General features: G+C 48.6%; 1 protein-coding gene across 3 annotated transcripts in view; it reads right to left on the bottom strand.

The window, feature by feature from the left end:
- tacc1 (transforming, acidic coiled-coil containing protein 1) overlaps window positions 1-16,663 on the bottom strand; it is a 390,586-nt gene extending 373,923 nt beyond the window's left edge. Inside the window, exons 1-2 of one of the 3 annotated variants that reach the window (XM_064353919.1) lie at window positions 16,467-16,663; window positions 1,032-1,135 (exon numbers count right to left, since the gene is read on the bottom strand). In XM_064353919.1, the coding sequence (XP_064209989.1) occupies window positions 1,032-1,135; window positions 16,467-16,546 (184 nt within the window). In that variant the 5' untranslated portion in view covers window positions 16,547-16,663. Of the gene's footprint in view, window positions 1-1,031; window positions 1,136-3,736; window positions 4,347-16,466 lie in introns of those variants that run through there. The other 2 variants (XM_064353918.1, XM_064353917.1) reach the window with 2 other exon arrangements.
- Window positions 16,664-18,057: the final 1,394 nt, after the last annotated feature.

The following is an 18,057-nucleotide window of genomic DNA, read 5'->3' as shown; positions in this document are numbered from 1 at the left end:
CCCTTATAAAATCGTGCATGTGATATGATACCGACAATCACATTCAGCAAGAACAACGGACGCTGAATATTTTCAAAACAGACAGCAGTGTATAACAGCCTTGCCAGCAGCCATTTCTGCATGGATTCAGTGCGCCCCTGCTGTCCTGTAGTAAACACATTGCGGACCACTGCTCCAGGATGTCTCCCGAGGTCCTTTTGACTAAATATAGCCTGCATAACGATTCCATCTTGTAGCGATTCTTTTATTCATGACAGCAGAGCAGAGAGATCCAAGCTGCCTATTTCTGCTGTTGAGAATCCCATTTGCCTTTTCCCAGCTCAACAGTTAGAAGGAACTCTACAGATAAAAATCTAAATGTCTGACAGCACAGTGCCATCCAATGTACCACCATAAAATTCTACAGTGCACAAAGTGATTCGTTATTAATCCCTAGTAGGGAGCCTAGCATAAGGTCCTGACAGGGACACACACAGTTCCCCTTTCTGATATACCCACAGAATTGCAGGTTGTTTCTCTCCTTCAGTTACAGGGATCACTGATTTGCATCCCACCCCAGGTCTCCGATGCAAATTTCGGGCCTTTTATCCAAACGGGCTGACGGCCTTCAAAAGCCCACGCATCGCAGCGCTTCGTCGATCGGCTATTCTGCGATTCCGCGGAAATGATTTTGTGTCTTTCCGTGTCCTTGCGTGTCTACGGGCTGGAGATAAAAGCTTATCGCTTGTCTGACGTGTGCTAACGGTCCAGTAAACAACGAGCAAGGCCAGGTTCTGCTCTCAGGCAGATGAGAAGTGACACGTTGTTTTGCTTAGGGCCCACTCTCGCAGCTTGTTGCCTTGGCAACCCCGGTGATGCCACCCCCAGCATTCTGTCAGCAAAAGGAGCGCGTGGGAACAGAGTGCGGGGGGTGCGGGGGGAGGGATGTATATTTTTCAGCGGTTCAGCGCGCCTGGACATTTTCCCGCAAGGAGGGAACGGTTCTCCCTCGCCTCCCAACACGTCAGTGCGTGCTGGAGGTGTGGCCTCACCTGCGCTGCTGCCCGTGCGGTTGTCCAGCTCTCCGATGCTCTTCAGCGGCCCGTGGACAGGGGTCTCAGCCTCGGGCGTCTCGAAGTTCCCCTCCGAGTCCGAGCTGCGGGGGAAACAGAGGAGAGAGGGGGGGAATATCAGATCCTGTCCCAGGAGGTCTGCCAAAATTCCTCAGCGGGGACCCGTAGACCCGGATCTGAGTGAATCACGACAAGTTCAGAGGGCACACGTGATGAAAAATATGTGGTGGGGATCACAGGACCCAAAATCTGGAAGGAACAATTCCCAGAGAGAAAATGTTAAAAATAAAGCTCCTGAGTTGAATTCTAACTTATTTTCTTTCAGGCCTGGGAGTAATTACCTTATAAAACACAAATATAAAACTGTCCTCCAAAGAGTGGGTGGGAGGGTGTGTGTGGGAGGGGGGGGAGTGATAGGATTTACGGCGAAGGAAACCGACACTGATCCCACAACTTCCCGGGCACCTTCCACAGACACATCCGCAGCCAGGTAATTACGGAGCCAAACGCAGCAGCGCGGCGCTAACAGGAGTAGCCTGGTGAATGGAAGTCTGGGAGTTTTCACTCCTTTTAACCGCTGCACCAGGTGCTCCCTTTCCATCAGTCTTGGCACGAGCCGAAGACCGCGCGTCCCCCCTTTATTGGTCCGAGAGAATAGAGGAACAGGATTTAACAGTAAACCGTCGCTTCAGGTCGCCCAGGATGAGCTGGGATGCAGTTTCTTTCCCCCGCTTTCCTGCGTTTGCCACCTGCTTGCTGTTTGGTTAAGGCCGCTTCCAGAGTCACTCTCAAACCAAGCCCTCATGTGAAAAAACTGAAAGTGTGAGAACAGACAGCCTCTGTCATATCTCTGACTGAGGGATACGTTTAGGCTCCGTTTGCTTGGTTGTTGCTAAGTCTTATCGAGTAAAGTGATAGCATTCACAGTGCAGCCGAGTATGATACACTTGGAGAAACCTGTATATAAATACTACTATAAGATGCGGGCATTTCCCTGGTGAAATTATGGATTAGACACGAAACGGTGACGGTTTCCGTAAGCAAGGAGGAGGACGCGGGATGGAGTCATGAGCACTGCGCTCTGGCCACCTGCGCCGCCGGCTCCTGGGGAGCGCTTTCTGGCTAGGCTCACGCTCCCTGCTTCGGTCTCCAAAAACAAGGCCCGGCTTTGTGACAGCGCATCACCCTGGCGGTGTGGCAGGTTCGGGCTGTGAGAGGGATAAGGAGCGTCTGCATCTTCCCTCAGCTGTCAGGCCTGCACATCCCGAGTCCCGTGGGAGTCTGAGGGATGGGGGTGGGGGGGGGGGGTGTCCTACTGTTTGGGCTCCCTGCACACAGGACCCAGACTCATGGCTAAAATATGCTCCTGAAACAGGCCAGGAGACTGAGAATGGAGGGCTACGTGCACACAGCTGCAGTGAACTCTCCACCCAGACACTTTGACTCACATTAAAATGTCTAGAGGCCAATGAAAAACAGCAGTAGAACAGAGGTACAGAGCACAGAGAACACCCCTCACAACAAACACACACGCGAGTGCGCTCTCACATACACACGCACGCGCACACTCACACACACAAGCAAGCTCTCTCTCTCTCACTCACACACATACAGACACATACACACGCTCACACGCACACACACTCACATACGCTCACACACACACTCATACAGACGCTTACACACACACACACAGCTACTTGCATGCGCTGTCAGCGCTCGGATAATCCTTTAAGAAACACACAATTGAAAAGAGCCGGGGCAGAAAGAAGGTCCTCTGCACGCCAATCTTGGACGGTTACTTGGAAACTAGCACAAAAAAAGAGAAAAATGCGCACAGCCTTTCTAAAACCTCAACCTCCCTTCCCCCCACTTTGCTTTGCAAAACAGATCAAGGCGGACAGATTTTCACGCTCGGTTCTCCTCTCTCTCTCTCTCTCTCTCAAGATTTATTAGCAAATTCAACAGGGGTCCGAGCTAGTAGTGTTATCTAAGGGATATGACAGGCCGAGGCTGGTGAACGGGGGATGCAGATGAACAGATAGCATCTTTAGCCGTCTGCCAGAGAAGATTGAACCTGATAAAAATGACCGCTCCAGCCCAGATGGCCAGCCTGAGAGAAAACCACTGGATCCCCCAGTTCTTTCGCGCACGGACCCGGCCGTCAGGCCAGAGATAAACGAGAGGACGCGAGGGGCGAGGAGCTAACGGACGCGGCGGTTCTGCGTTCAGCGCGTGTGTCTGTGTGTCTCTGCCTGTCACGCAGCCTCCCAATGTGCGTAGCGCACGCAGGAGAAAAGCAGCAGCCCTCCTCAGCCAACGGCCCACTGCAACAGGTGGAGTCAGACTGCCACATGTACACGTGCACACGCACGCTCACAGATACAAACACACTCAAGCATAAACATGCACACACACATGTAAACACACAAGCACGCGCACAAACGCACACACAATTTGACATACACACACACAGATAAACAAACACACACACAGATACACAGACAGACACAGATACACACACACACACACAGATACACAGACAGACACAGATAAACAACCATACACACACAGTACAGACACAGATACACAACCACACGCACAGGCACACACATGTGCTTTCCCCTCTCCTCACTTCCCCTCTCGCGCGTGTCGCACGCAGACTCATCCCCGCCCCGACTCGCCTGCAGCCCCCGGACTTCTCCTCCTCCCGAGAGAGCTCTTCCTCATCCTTCAACCGGCCGCCCTCCTCTTCCTCCTGCTCCTCCTCCCCTCCGCCTCGAACCGCCGACCAGGTCCACTTGGCCCACTGAACGGGCGAAAGCATGGACCATGGGCTATACGACATCTCGGGCCCCGGAGCGGGAACCTATCCCCGCCTCGTCTGGGGTTCGCGGGAAAAAAAAATCCAAAAGATGGAGAGGGAAGAGAGACTTTGCGGCAGGCTCCCGACAGCTGATTCAAAAAACACCTTGTGTTTTGCTCTCTCTCTCTCTCTCTCTCTCGTACCGACTCCGTGAGCGAGGCGCACGGATGTGGGTTTTATGGCGGGGGCCAGAAGCCCAGGCAGCTCTGGCTCAGTCTTCACTTCCTCCACCCTGCCCCTGTCATTGTGCTCAGCTACTTCCCTTCCTGGATTAAAACCTCGCGCTGACTTTTGTTATTTTCTCTGCTTCCCCTTTTCAAAACTGCGAAGCTGTGTGCGCTCACTCTGCTCCTTCTCCTCTCCTCTCTCTGAATGCCACAGCGCTGATCAGCTGGCTGCCAGATAGCTAGCTGACTCTCCAGAGGGAGGGAGGGAGGGAGGGAGAGAGAGAGCGAGAGAGACAGAGAGAGCCAGAGAGTTTGCCTAGCTCCCCCCCCCCCCCCTTTCACTGTTTCAGGGCCAATCTATTGTCAGAGAAGGGGGGGGGAGGTGCAAGTTTCCTGTTTCAAAAGAACCTTCTGCTTAATAAAAAAAATACACCGGTTCAGCCCTGTTTTGAAAGAGTGGTAGATTCCTGATGTACTGGAGGAAGAGGAGGAGGACAGCAGCTCAGGACTTCTTGTGCAAAAACAGAGAAATGAGAGAAACAGCAGAAGAACAGACTGTTTCCTACAGTAAAAGAGCAGAGTCTGGGGCAGGAGTCGGTGATGAATCACAGACTGGAGCAGCACTGCCCATCATGTTCTCATTACTCTCCAACGGCTGAAGTTTGTCTCACAGCTGTCTGAAACGCGGCCCGTTCGCTAAATTGAGTTATCCCCACGATAACAAGCACAAACATACAAAAACACACAGTTGCATGCACAGACATATGCACGCGCATCCGTGCACACACACTCAAACTCATACACATAGACACACACACACACACACACACACACACACACACACACACACACACACATACAGTCACACGCACACATACATTCACATACACACTTGAGAATCAGCAATGTTCTCAGCAATGGTTGACAACATCCTGTATTTAACTGGAATTAATGAACTTTGTTCCGCAGAGAGAACCACTCATGCAAAATCCCAGCCCAGCCCCACTGAAGTGTGTACACCTTTATCTCAACTCCCCTGTGGCCCACCCAAAGATAACAATGACCCACCAACCTGAACCAACTCCCCACTCCCTACCAAATGGCTAATGGCATTCCAACACACCACAGCCTTTTGAACTCATTGGAGCCAAATGGTTCATACTTCCTCGAACTGATAACAAAATAGCTTAATTAAAAATAACCAACTCAGGGGTAAGGATGAAATACAGTGTAATGGCTTTAAATATAATATGACAATAATTGAATAAACTCAGAAAGAGCCATTACATTACACATTCAAGGTCTGTTCTCGTACAGAGGGACTTATTAATTAATTCTTCAGGTACAACCCATTTAAATAGTGGGACACATCCGGAGTTGAATTCAGATTACATACCTTGCTCAAGGGTACAATAGCAATAGCAAAACCTAGGAATTGAAAATAAGACCTTGGAGTTACAAGCCCAGGTCTAACCATTTATATTAGACTGCACCCCAGAGAGCATCTATCAGATCATCAGTAACCTAACTCACTCAATTAGCCTATCCCAATTCCATAGTGACCATTTTGTACAATACAGGCAAATTAATGTTAAAAATAGGGATGTTAATAAATATTTTGTGGCCACCATCAATTCAACAACGAAGTTCAGTCTGGAAATCCCAGTAGCCTGGCTACTACGCATGACTGCCATATATCATGGTAACAATGACCTATGGGATGATTAATTTCCCCATAATTCACTGTTCTCACACTGAAGGGCACTATTTGAGATCATCAAAACCCAGATTCTTAGAAATCTGAGAAAGTCCAGTAAATAACAGACATTAGAGGCAGCTCAAAGCAGGCTCCAGAGGGCCAGACGATGCAGGGCAACCTGCAATACCGGAACCCCCAAAATGACTGGCTATCGCCTGCCCACACTAACTAAAGGCCTGTTAGACTCATAACTGCAGGTAATGATATGTGTCTACCAGCAGGTAATGATTAACTCAGGACCCTAATCCACGGAAAAGACCGTCTTTGTTGTTTTAATGACACGGTGCCTGGACCAATGTCATTACATGACTGCATATAATGGCGGAACCCTATGTCTATGGAGCGTGCTGTGAATGATCCTAGCTGGCCCTGTCTGGCCTTATATAAAGGTGTGTTTCAATAGCTGTGGTTTTCTTAATGCAGAGATTCATTCATCAGTGAGATTGACCTCACCTACAATGGGCTGTGTTTTGTGAAATGCTCTTTTTCTAATGCAGAGTTCTGCTGATGAACACAGAAACAGGAAGGCCTATGCAGTTTGGTCTAGCCTGAAGATGAGGAAAAATGTGACGGAAGTCCAAAAACTAAGAGCGTTGGTATAACTTGATGAGAGACCATTTACTTCCAGCTACAGCAGTCCCGCTACAATCAGACTGAATTTGCCTGCCTCCCACCACAACAGGCTCGATGTGATTTTTTTTGGGTGGCTGTCCACCACTTACGTAATGCACGTTTGCACATAGTCTAGAGAAATGTGCATACAGACAAGGCCAAAATGCCTCCTTCTCCACAGCAAATCAACCACAATTAAGCTGATTATGCTTCAAACAGTACATCCCCACATTCACTTCAGAGAAGTGAAGAGTCCCCATTTTTAACCCCTTTCATTTGGCAAGTGTATGAAAAAACACATATTTTATAAATGAACCAACAGGCCCAATTAAACGTGGTCCCAAGCGTATAGGGGCATGCTCTACATCCACCCCATAAACCTACTGTAAGCTCATTTCCTGTGGATGCCGAAGAACAGGATGTTATGACCTGGAATCACAGCAGTAGAGGGGATTTTTAATAAACAGGCTCCAGATACAGACGGTCTGAGAAGGACATTCAGGAAAAGAAACCCAGAATCAAAACAAAACGGATTTTCAGAAAAATGCATTGTGGGGGACTCGGTCTGTGTAATTCTGCCCAAAGTCCTTTCCTCTGTTCTGTCTATAGGTGAGAAACAGACTGAAAATGGCACAACCTCATTTGCGAGGTGTCAGACAATATAAAAGACAAGCTTATTATGCTTTTCCAAGATTCGTAACAGGGATAAATCAAGGAGGAAAAACAGGATACTCTCACTTATTTTATATCCCAGTAAAAGAGTGACTCATCGTATGATCTCTTGACCTTTCACCTCAGCATGATCATAAACAGAAACCTCTCAGGCTCAGCCTGCTGCTGTGTGACATTAACAGCTCTGCGGTACAGTCGCTATGAGGCTGGTAGCAGGAGGCTGCTGCTTTGACTCCTACTGCATACAGCAAACAAACAAAACAAAAGCCATCCTATTGTTCTTCTGCTGACTTCAGAGCATTTAAGAGCCTTAACCTCCGTAAAACGGGAGTCTCTTACCACCCATTCCTTTGAGTGACCATGGAGGAATGAAAAAAAATGGCTTCATATTTCAAGTGCAGATGGAGAGCCTCGGCCAACTGAAGCAAACACAGTAAATGACCGGAGCAAATAGAACTGCGGTGCACTGGACAACACTGCGAAAAGAAACCAGTAACACCAGAACCCCCTCCCACTGGAGATTCACTGCTCTTTCCCCTGTTCTCTTCCTGACTCTTCCTTCACCCCTCTACTACAGACATAATTTACACTGTAATTCCAGGCAGTTGATAGTTCTGAGACGGGGCACTATGTTTTCAAAAGATGACTGGTCCCTCTTAATCACTGACACTGTGCTCTTCAAGCAAAACCCAGACCCTCCCGGTTCAGCCCTCTCCCCGGGCCTGTCCTGCTACCAAACCCGTCCGTTCGCCTCCAGCACACTGAAGAGCTCAATAACCGGGCGGTCACAGAGAATTCCAGAAATTCCGGTCTGGACAAGAACCCTTCAGGCATCGGCCCGGCTGTAATTTATTGACGGGGAAGGCTGCCCTTTCAGAAGAACTTTCCGGCCTTTGATTCCCCACAGCCATGATCACATCTCTCAGCAGCGATCACATCCCTCAACCGAAATCACATCCCCCAACCGCGATCACATCCCTCATCCGCAATCACATCCCTCAACCACGATCACATCCCTTAACCATGATCACATCCCTTAACCAAAATCACATCCCTCAACCATGATCACATCCCCCAACCACAATCCCATCCCTCAACCATGATCACATCTCTGAACCGCGATCACATCCCTCAACCATGATCACATCTCTGAACCAGGATCATATCTCTGAACTGCAATCACATTCCTCTACAGCTAAACCCCCTAATATCCAGCTCCCTGCAGCTTCCCTGCGAGTCCATTTTCAACAGGAGGAATATGAAGACAGGGCCCCCAGTACCCACAGCACTCCAGCTAAAGGCAACAGTATTTGGAGCCTGAGATCAGAGCCCAGCTGATCACACAGCAGGAGAATCAAACATGGCCGCTCTGGCCATCTGAGCAGACCAAATGTCAAACAGGCCAAGACCGATGTTCGGCTCAGAGGCCCCCCCCAGGGGTTCATGGGCAAGCGAGACGAACGTCCACCAAGGGGGTGGGGGGGGGGGTATGCCGTGTAACCGATCCTGCCGTCAAACGGGCCGTTGGGCCGTCGGCACGCCACGGAGCGCCGCCCCAGCCTCGACACGTTCTCACGCGCTGGCGATGTCACCGGGCCGCCAGCCTGATTAATGGCTGCAGCACGGGCGAGGTCGTCTCACAGCCTCGCTCCTCCCTCGCCCCCCCCCCCCGCGGACTCGGAATATAGTTACTGAGAGATGTGACCGTCTCCCCCTCCTCACGGGGGTGCGATAAACCCCACACCTGCTGGGAAACGGAGCTGGAGAGTGAGAGAGAGACTGCTGAGAGTACCGAGCAGCGTGGGCCAAAACACCTCACAGCGCTACCACAGAGGCGGCACACAAACAGGCCGTTCAACTTAAAAATAGACGGAAAAGCACATTGGGCTTATATGACAGCTGCACCGACAGCGTTCTCCAGACTGGATCGGACAGAGAGAGAGAGAGAGAGCAAAGGATCATCTCCTATACGGGCCTCTTGTGACTGTCGCTAACCCAGCATCAGGTTCTCACACAGACAGACCTTTCCCTTGGATCACAAAGCAGGGCGGACACGGTGTGCCAGTTCCTTTTGGCTCGCGAGAATACGAACTGAGGAGGGAAGAAAAACAAGAAAAAGGGAAAGGAAACTTTTGAAAAAATTACACAACAACAGTTTTCCGCTCGAGCCAAGAATAGCCCCAGCCAGGATACAGAGCTGGAGGAAGCAAGCCCAAAAGCTAAAAAAAAAAAAACAAAACAGGACCAGGGCCCCAGACTGTGTCCGGGTCACAGGGCTAACTCAAAAAAAGCCCATTCAGATCACAAGACTCACTCTAGAACACAGGCCGGGCACCCAGACCTTGCTTTGGAAAACAGGCCTGGTGCACAAGCTTTGCACAAGCTCTAAATAAGACACACCCCACCCGTTGAAATTTTTCAGAGGGTTTTGTTGCATTTTGGACAAAAGAGGACAGACATCGGCCTTCACTGGTGGGAATGATAAGCAGTTGCTGTAACCTCTGGGATATTCGGCTAGAAATGAAATAAAGATGCAGGGTTTGGCAGAGTTTTTTTCCCAACAGCTGCACACAAACCACATTTGCCATGCAAGCCCCTTCCCAAACAAAGCTAAAAGAAGTTCTGAAGAAGCGGTTTTCTGCTTATAATGAAACGCTGATGTGTTCCAAGTGAAACACGAAACCAGACTGAGAAGAAGCCTGAAAAGAACAGCAGATACTGAGGGCTCAACTGTCTCAGCTCCCAGTGACCCCCCCTACACACACACACATACACATACACACACGCAAACACGCACGCGCACACGCACACACGCAAACACACAGACACACACGCGCGCGCACACACACACACACACACACACACACACACACACACACACATACATGCACACGCAAACACGCACACACACACACATACATGCACACACAGGCACACAGACACACACACGCTCACACACACACACAGTCCCACAGCTCCCAGAAGCAGCTCTGTAAATACATCTTCCCCACAGGAGACCCTACATTCCCATTACACCAGTTTTGATTTATATTATGGGGATAAAGGTTGATGCACTGCACATATGGCATAAGAGTCAGTTGGAAGCCGAGGCCTTTCTCCTGTATAGAATTTTACTGGATTTCACAGCTCCAGACAGTGCAAGCCTTCACTTCCAACAGCAAGTATAATTAAATTCAATAAAGGCAGATAATTTATAATGAACAGATGGGCACCAGGATAATAGACATTACAATGCATATAAAAAAACCCTTTACATCACTTCAAAAGTATTTTTTTAAACAGCAGGGGACAAGTCAGTCTGAATCCTACCAGAGCACACTGTCATGGATTAACTATGCTTACTGTAATAATAATCATTGTTATTTTTACCTTGATCACATGACATTACAGCTATAGTTCTCTAAAAACAACAATGAAACTTTCTGGTGGGAAGAGACTCCCTCTCCTGGCTATTCAGTGTCATTGCAGGCTCTCCGTGTTCTTCATGCGTACCACATGCATGAACTCAAAGCCTGAGGTATAGTGTGGATAAAATTAAACCTTGACCATATAACAGCATTAGAGCACACCATGAATACAGAAAGCATCAGGCCAGCACAGGGTTAGGTATCTACCTAACTAGTAAAACATGTTAAAATATATACCACAGAACCCCCCCCCCCCCCCCGCACGGTGGGCTCCATTGATTTGGGCCTTTGTTTAGACAGACAGCCAGCAACCCCCAAACTCACCATTGCCCCACTTGCTGCCCTACAATCACCACCCTCCAATGTGGGTCACGTTAACAAGCCCAACACCTCCCTTTGTAAGTTTTTCGGGAAGTGTACCTCCCCAAATTAATTCACTGAAACTGTCTCCCCTCTCACTGCAGCCATACTATAGCATGCCAAACATTCTCTTATTCCCCACATTTTTTAAAATAAATATTTGCTTTTAATCACAAGAACCTGAGAACTACATTTGAACGATGAATAGCTATGTTTCCAATCTGTTACATATTTTGCCGTCACAACATTTCAAACCAGTAAAATTTCCACTTTAATTTCAGCAGTCAATTTTTAATATCACAAATTAGGTTATTTTCCAAGAATTATTGAAATGCAAGTGATGTCCAACTGTCCAATCTAATGCTATCAGCTCAGGCAAATATTCAGACAGGCAAAATGAATTGATTTTGTAGACACACCACTCCTTTCTCAGCATGCAAAACAAGCTCTTGACCTTCATGACATGGCGTCTCAACCAGTGGGAACTGTGCCATCTAGTGGCAGTTATGGAAAATTGCTTTAAAATGTAATAAAAAATAAAATGGCAGAACTGCTCAGGACCGTTGGCTAAAAATACATCTCACAAGGTTAACCAGAGCACCACAAGCATTGCAACAGAGAGGCGCCTGCTGGAAAATAATGTAATCTGCGCTTTCCAGTTAATTACAAGACCTACACTGTGGGACAGGATTAGATAAGTGATCTTAGGCTTCTCTTTGATTGCACAGAAGCCATTACTCTGCTGTTTAATTAATACAGCTACACCAACGATACCGTACACAGATGGATACACAGCTACGTATGCACTACACATCTGTCTTCCGTCTCTTTCCCGAACTCCATCCCTCCATCCTCACTACCTCTCCTCCTCTTCCTCAGTGACGCAGTCTAACAGAACGCTTTCCCAGAGCGCACGCCTTAATGAGGGCAGTAGAACGTTACAGCATCGCTTTGGGAACGGCGTCCAAAGTGTATTGCGTCACTCGCATGCTCGCATGAACCTAATATGAATGAACAGCATTGCGCACAAGGCGTCTCCTTCAAGAGGAAAGTGCTACAGGGAGCTTGATGCTGATTCGCTACCACAACCACTGCAAAAATTCATCTAGTGTTTAACATCAATGTTTCATTCAGGAAAGCCAATCACTTCCAAGACTAAATACATTTCTCAGACTCATAAGCATATACTGCCAGCACAGTTGATGCAGAAAAAATCCAAAAAAACAAAGAAAAGTAAGCCCTTATCAGTGCTTAGATGGTTACACCACTACAGTATATAGTCTAAAAGCTGGCAGTTAACTGTGGTACACTCTATAGGAGAGATTACACCTGTCTGTAGCACAAAAAAGTACTAGGGAAAAGGAGGAATCCCAGGGCTCTACCTATATTTGCTCAAGAGATAATCATGTATAGCGGCTCTGAGTTCCTGGTGAATACAAAGGATTATGTCAGCTTTACTCTTTCAAAAGTAAACAAGCGCGGTTTATGGTCAGTGATGGGTACTGTAGATTTTCTCATGAGTGTCTCTTTTTAAAAAAAAGGCTTTAAACACAAAACACACAGAACACCGATTCCACAGAACTGAATCTTTAGAACTTCCCTCACAATGCAAAGTGTTCTCGGTTTGCATTGAGGTCAGTGTCGTTCCAGTGCAGTTCGAAGGAAAGAAAGGAAAGCAAATAGCGTTGCTTTCCTGGTGACTAGGAGGACAGCAGCTGCGTCGGATCTTCAGTTAGCATAGCGGCCACGCGGAACTGGAGCATCTCACCACGCCTCTGTCACAGTTCCTGCAGAACCGACTGCACGATGGTCATACTGCAAGTGGATGATAACTTCTGTGACCAATCAATGCTGGTCTCCGCCCACTTTTCACTTGAGCATGTGACCCCGCCCCATACAGAAGACAGACAGCTGTCTGTATACGGTTTGTATTCAGGAGGGATAACACAGGAATGGTGCAATTGAGAGAAAGGCTTTAATTGCCATCCTTAGGATACAGGTTCCCATAAAGACGACTTCACGAATCTATCATGCAAGTTCACCTACTCATTCTCATCTGAAGCAACGGATAAAAACACACTTATACCCTGCCGAGCTACAGCTGCTTCTCAGGTTATTTAATAAGAGATTAAACTGCTTCAGCCAAGACTCTCACGAGAGACTGGGAACAAGGTCTAGAGTCGAGAGAGATACTCCTTCACTTCACGCTACTGGGGTCATGTGTAAAACCAACCTAAGTCAATCTCCCACAGAGTGTGACAATACATGCTCATCTCCTAGCCAATCAGAACGAAGGACCTTGAAAAACATAATGCATACAGTTGCTAGGCAATGGCATTTAGAATTAAGAGCAGGCAGAATCACAGCAGGCAGTGTCCGCCAGGGCAGGGCTCTTAAGTGTAAGGAGGGCCTGACTTACACAAGGGGGTTCCTACACTTAACTGCTTTGGCTTGTAGACTAGCTGGGGATGTGAGAACTGGGCCAGACCTACTGCTCTGTGAGTTTGTTTATGGAGAAAGCACTGCACAGCTGAAGTTCCCTCACACACAGGCTATGCTGAATGGAGATGCAACTCTTGCAGAGCGGGTCCAATTCCTCTGATGAATCCATTTAAAACTGAAAGCTGTCTGCTAAAAATAGACTTGAGATGCTTTTGGAGAGAATAGGAAAGTATCTGCCCCATTTCTTACCCTGCTGTGCTGAATCCCACCGAACCATGAAAGATATCCAATAACTATCCATTAAAATACACGGGAATAGATCCCACAAAAGAAGAAACAAAAACAAGGGTAGGGCCTCTATAATGGCATATTTACACAGTCGTTCTGTCCTGGAAAGCGCCTGTTAAACTAATAGCTGGAGAGACAAAAACTTTTTTTGTGTCTGAGGCCAAGCACTAAACTCAGCTGAGCCGCAATACACTCTGTCCTGAATGTACCCACTTTAACCAACAAGTATGTGTAAAATGACTGTGTCATTCAGAAACCAATCAATATTATTTTACCATTGAGAGACAAAACAGCACTGCGGTTTAACCCTGGTTTAAGTGAGATCACAAATGTGTGATTAGAACGTTCTAATGCTGATGTAACAAGAACACTGACATAGACTTCTGAAAAAAAATTCCAAAAAACCTACTCAAAGTTAAATGTCACTCACACAATTTTAAGGGGAATAACAAATGTTCTGACTTCTGGAGTTGCCTACAGTTCAGTAGATACAATTATTTTCGGGAGTTTCAAATATGCTGTAACATGCTAACTTCAGGAAAGATGTCATCAGCCTGAAAAAAATAAGCAAATAAGAAATTAATGTTGGAAAGACACAATCAGAATCAACCTTCATACTAGCTGTGCATCTGATTGCCATGTTGATTTCTAAACGCATCTTCTTAAAAACCCGAACATGACTCCTGCATAAATGGCAGCCTCCATTTTGAAAAACATGCCTCCTGATCACTGATTCTATACTGTACACACTGCTTGATGAAAGGGGATAGATGCTCAGTAAGGAGCTTATGAGCTTATTTGTGCAGAACGGGTGCCCATTGAAAGCTGCCATCTTGTAGAAAAAGAGATGGGTATAGATTCAGTTGCCAGGGATTATGGGGTAAAAAAGCAGGATTGGGGGAGAAGGCTCTTCTCTTTACAATTGACTGTTGGGGGCCGGGGAGGGGGGGACTAGGAACACAGGAGTGTGTCAGGGTCTTAGTGAGACTTTGATCCTCGGTGACATGCACCCCAAAGGGACGTCGACATCATTAGAAAACCAAAATCCATCCCCCCCTCCACCCCCGCCCCCCGCCCCCAATCAGACAACCCTTTTAACACTGCCCTTGAAAACTTCCCGAGAAGGAACAGGGACACAGATGCTGCTGTCTTCAGAAAATAGCACACATCTGAGAGGACCATGTTTGCATTCCACTCCATCTTAAGGTTAACCGCAATACAGCCCATAATGCAAATAACTCCAGAAATCATTTTCCACAGACAAAAAGCCATTTTAATGCAGATGCATAAAGCTGCTTTCTTTGATACACAGGCCTCCAGTGGTCATTACCTGTCTCTTACAATCCATTCAAACTGTGCACAGTCCCCGTTGATGCCAGAGATTTTCTTTTAGTTTGCATTTTATTGGCTGTGGCATTTTCAAATCAGTAACAAATAAGTGCCCTGTGTAACTGCCACTCATTATTTCTACAGCTTACCTTCAGCAGAACAATATAAAAACCCATGACAATAAGTTCCTCTTTTCAAAGCAGTTCCACTCCATACCCCTTCCCCAACCCTCACCCCAGAAAGAAGCTACACTCCACATTTCCCCAGCTAAATACAAAATAAAACAGCAAACCCTGGAGCACCTGCCACACACAAGGCGGAGGAACTGTACAGCAATTCACATCAGAAAGTTCCAGCAACCTGCTGTGTGCTCTGTGCTCCCACCGCAAACGAAACCAATCAGCGGTGTCTGTCACAAGGCCCCGCCCCCTGCCGATCAGGGACCTGCAGTTCGGCAGCGGCCAACACCTCTCTGTTTCAGAGGAGCGAATCGGACGGCGGGTCCTGCTGACGGACGGACCCGCGGAGGCTGCGGAGCCGTCTCAACGTGGCGTAACGGCTCGGGCGATGGATGGGTTTGCAGCGCCGGCGCCAGACGATGCTCGGGCCCCAAGGTGCCCCCGAGCATTCTGGGACACGCCCGCATCCACATAAAAGGCAGTAACTCAAACTGCCTCCCCCCTCCCCTCCCCTCGTCTCCTGACACTGAAGCCCGCAACGTGAATCCTGCTTGTCCCATACTCTCACAACGCCAGCTCATTCCCTTGCCCTGCAGAAAGCGCAGATCGACGTGCAGGCGGTAGCATGCTGTACATTTACTGCCTTTTTAAAACCAGGATATGCGCAGTGCACAGCCGTGTGGAGCTTTATCTGTCAGCGTGTTTGCTTTTTTTTGGGTGTGTACTGAGCACACTTATTAACGCGTTTACACTGCAGAGCACACAATAAAGCTTACGTTATGCCTTTATCGCTGCATCGCATAAAAGTGAACCGCCATTCAGAACAAACCAGGAACCAAAGCAACGGGGAAAAACAGGAGCCTGAACAATCTTCACACTTAATAAGATGAAATAGTGTTTCTCAGTGAAGTCAGCTGAGATGTGCTGGGACTGAAATCACTGGGCAGCCAGGCAATTTGCAGAGGGAGCCTTGTTTTTAAAGTGTCAAGCCCTAAGCTGCCTTCAAAGTCACCGTGCGAGAAGATACGCCAATCACAGCAAGACGCTCAGCGATGAGCGCGCCAACGAGCGCGAACTCCGTCAGACGCTTCCCAAACAGCGGCCGACAAGCCGGAGCGACCCGCTTCACAGAGACGGGCTCGACTACAGCTCGACTCCGACACGAGGTTAGAAAACTTTTTTTCTCAGCTGCCACTGCCTGGGGGGGGTGGACTGTTCCAGGTCAGAGATTTAAAGATCAGAAAGAAGCTGGTCTACATCAGAGCTGTCAGAACAGAGTGGAGAGTGGACAGAGAGAACTTTCTGCACTTACGCGCTGCTCGTCTTGTCCCTGGATGGGCTGGCGCTCCGGTTAGCGTTAGCCTTCCTCTGCTGGCTGAGGGAGCCCCCCATGGCGGGGAGGTGGCGGAGGTGAGCGAGCGAGTGCGTCTCCAGAGGCCGTGTCACCGGCCGCGTCCCGCCGCGGAGCGCCGTGTCATGCCGTCTCCGTGCCCTACGCTCGCCGAGATCTCAGCCGCCGCGTCCGCTGCACCGACGCTGATCTCCTGATCTCCTGCCAGCTCCTCGGTGAGGCACTGCCCCCCTCCCTCGCTCCCTCCCTCCCTGTGCCCGCCTGCCTGTGTGTGTGTGTGTGTGTGTGTGTGTGTGTGTGCGCGTCTCTGCCCTCTCCTTTCTCCTGCACAGTCGCGCGACTGAACGTGCACGTTCTGCACTGACTGCGGTCGCTCGTAAGGAATGACAGTGCTCCGGAACGTTCTACAACAGGCTCAGAAGGGGAGGGGACGGGAGGGGAGGGGGGAACGAGAGCGACTCTCTGGAGCCCTCAGTGTCACTTCGGCCCCCTGGGAGGGATTACGATGGAAGATGTCAGCCCAGGGAAAGTCACCCCCCCACCCCACGCATACCTCACCTGGCCTAGAAGCTGCCCTACCTGTCACTGCACAGAGGGCTGCGTGGACCGTCCCTGTGCAAGCGAGGACTGAGCGCATTAGCATGATAAAAGCATCAACGCACGGCAGGGGGGGGGGGGGGGCATTGTGTTCCTCCACAGGGGCATGGCGCCGTTCAGAGTCCAGCCCCCCCACCCCCACTCGCACCCGCAGCCCCTCCCCACCGCACCTCCCCGCTGGGGCACACAAGTCAAAGCGCAGTGACTCCCCGCCCCTCTCCCTGAAGAGCGGGGACAAGGAGGGGCGGGACCAGGCTGAACCGGACTGCTCAGAAGAGCCCGGGCCATTCCACAAAGGTTGGAGAATAAGAGAGGAGAAAAGAGCCTTTATAGAACGGGAACCTCACACATAATCAGCTGCATTGTACCAGCCCAACATTCCCCACATTTCATTTCTCTTTCATGGGCACACATCTCAGACTCTCAAACTCGATGGAGGTCATTTACATGGATGCCGGGAAATGCAAAATGCATGAGGAAACAAAGTAATAAAAAACAGTAAAAATATTGTTTTAAATAAGTTATGAGGCCTTCTTCAGTCCTCTGTTGTAAATATCTGGGAAAATGACTCGGGTGTAAGGTGTGTCAGATAGGAGGCACTTTGTAACAGCAACGAGACTGAAAATGGGACAGCAAGCTACAGTAAGCTGACAACCCCTGTGAGACAACAGCACAATGTCACCACACACACACATACACACACACACACACGAGCGCACACACACTTTTTTATAACAGACATTCTGATGTTTGTTTTATAGTGCTTGTTTCAATGTCCCTTTTTAAAATATCTTTGATTAAAATAAAAAAAATTTAAAAAACATCAAGAAAATCATATCAACGTATACCATATGCGAGAGCAGTCAAGCTTTTTAAGGCGTTGGATTGAAACTTCATATTTCGGCTCCACGGTTGCCATTTGTCATTTTTCATCTGGCGCTCACTCAAGTTTGCA

Source organism: Anguilla rostrata, chromosome 10 (genome assembly GCF_018555375.3).
Source record: "Anguilla rostrata isolate EN2019 chromosome 10, ASM1855537v3, whole genome shotgun sequence".
Lineage (NCBI taxonomy): Eukaryota > Metazoa > Chordata > Actinopteri > Anguilliformes > Anguillidae > Anguilla > Anguilla rostrata.
This window is presented reverse-complemented; position numbering and strand designations above follow the sequence as displayed.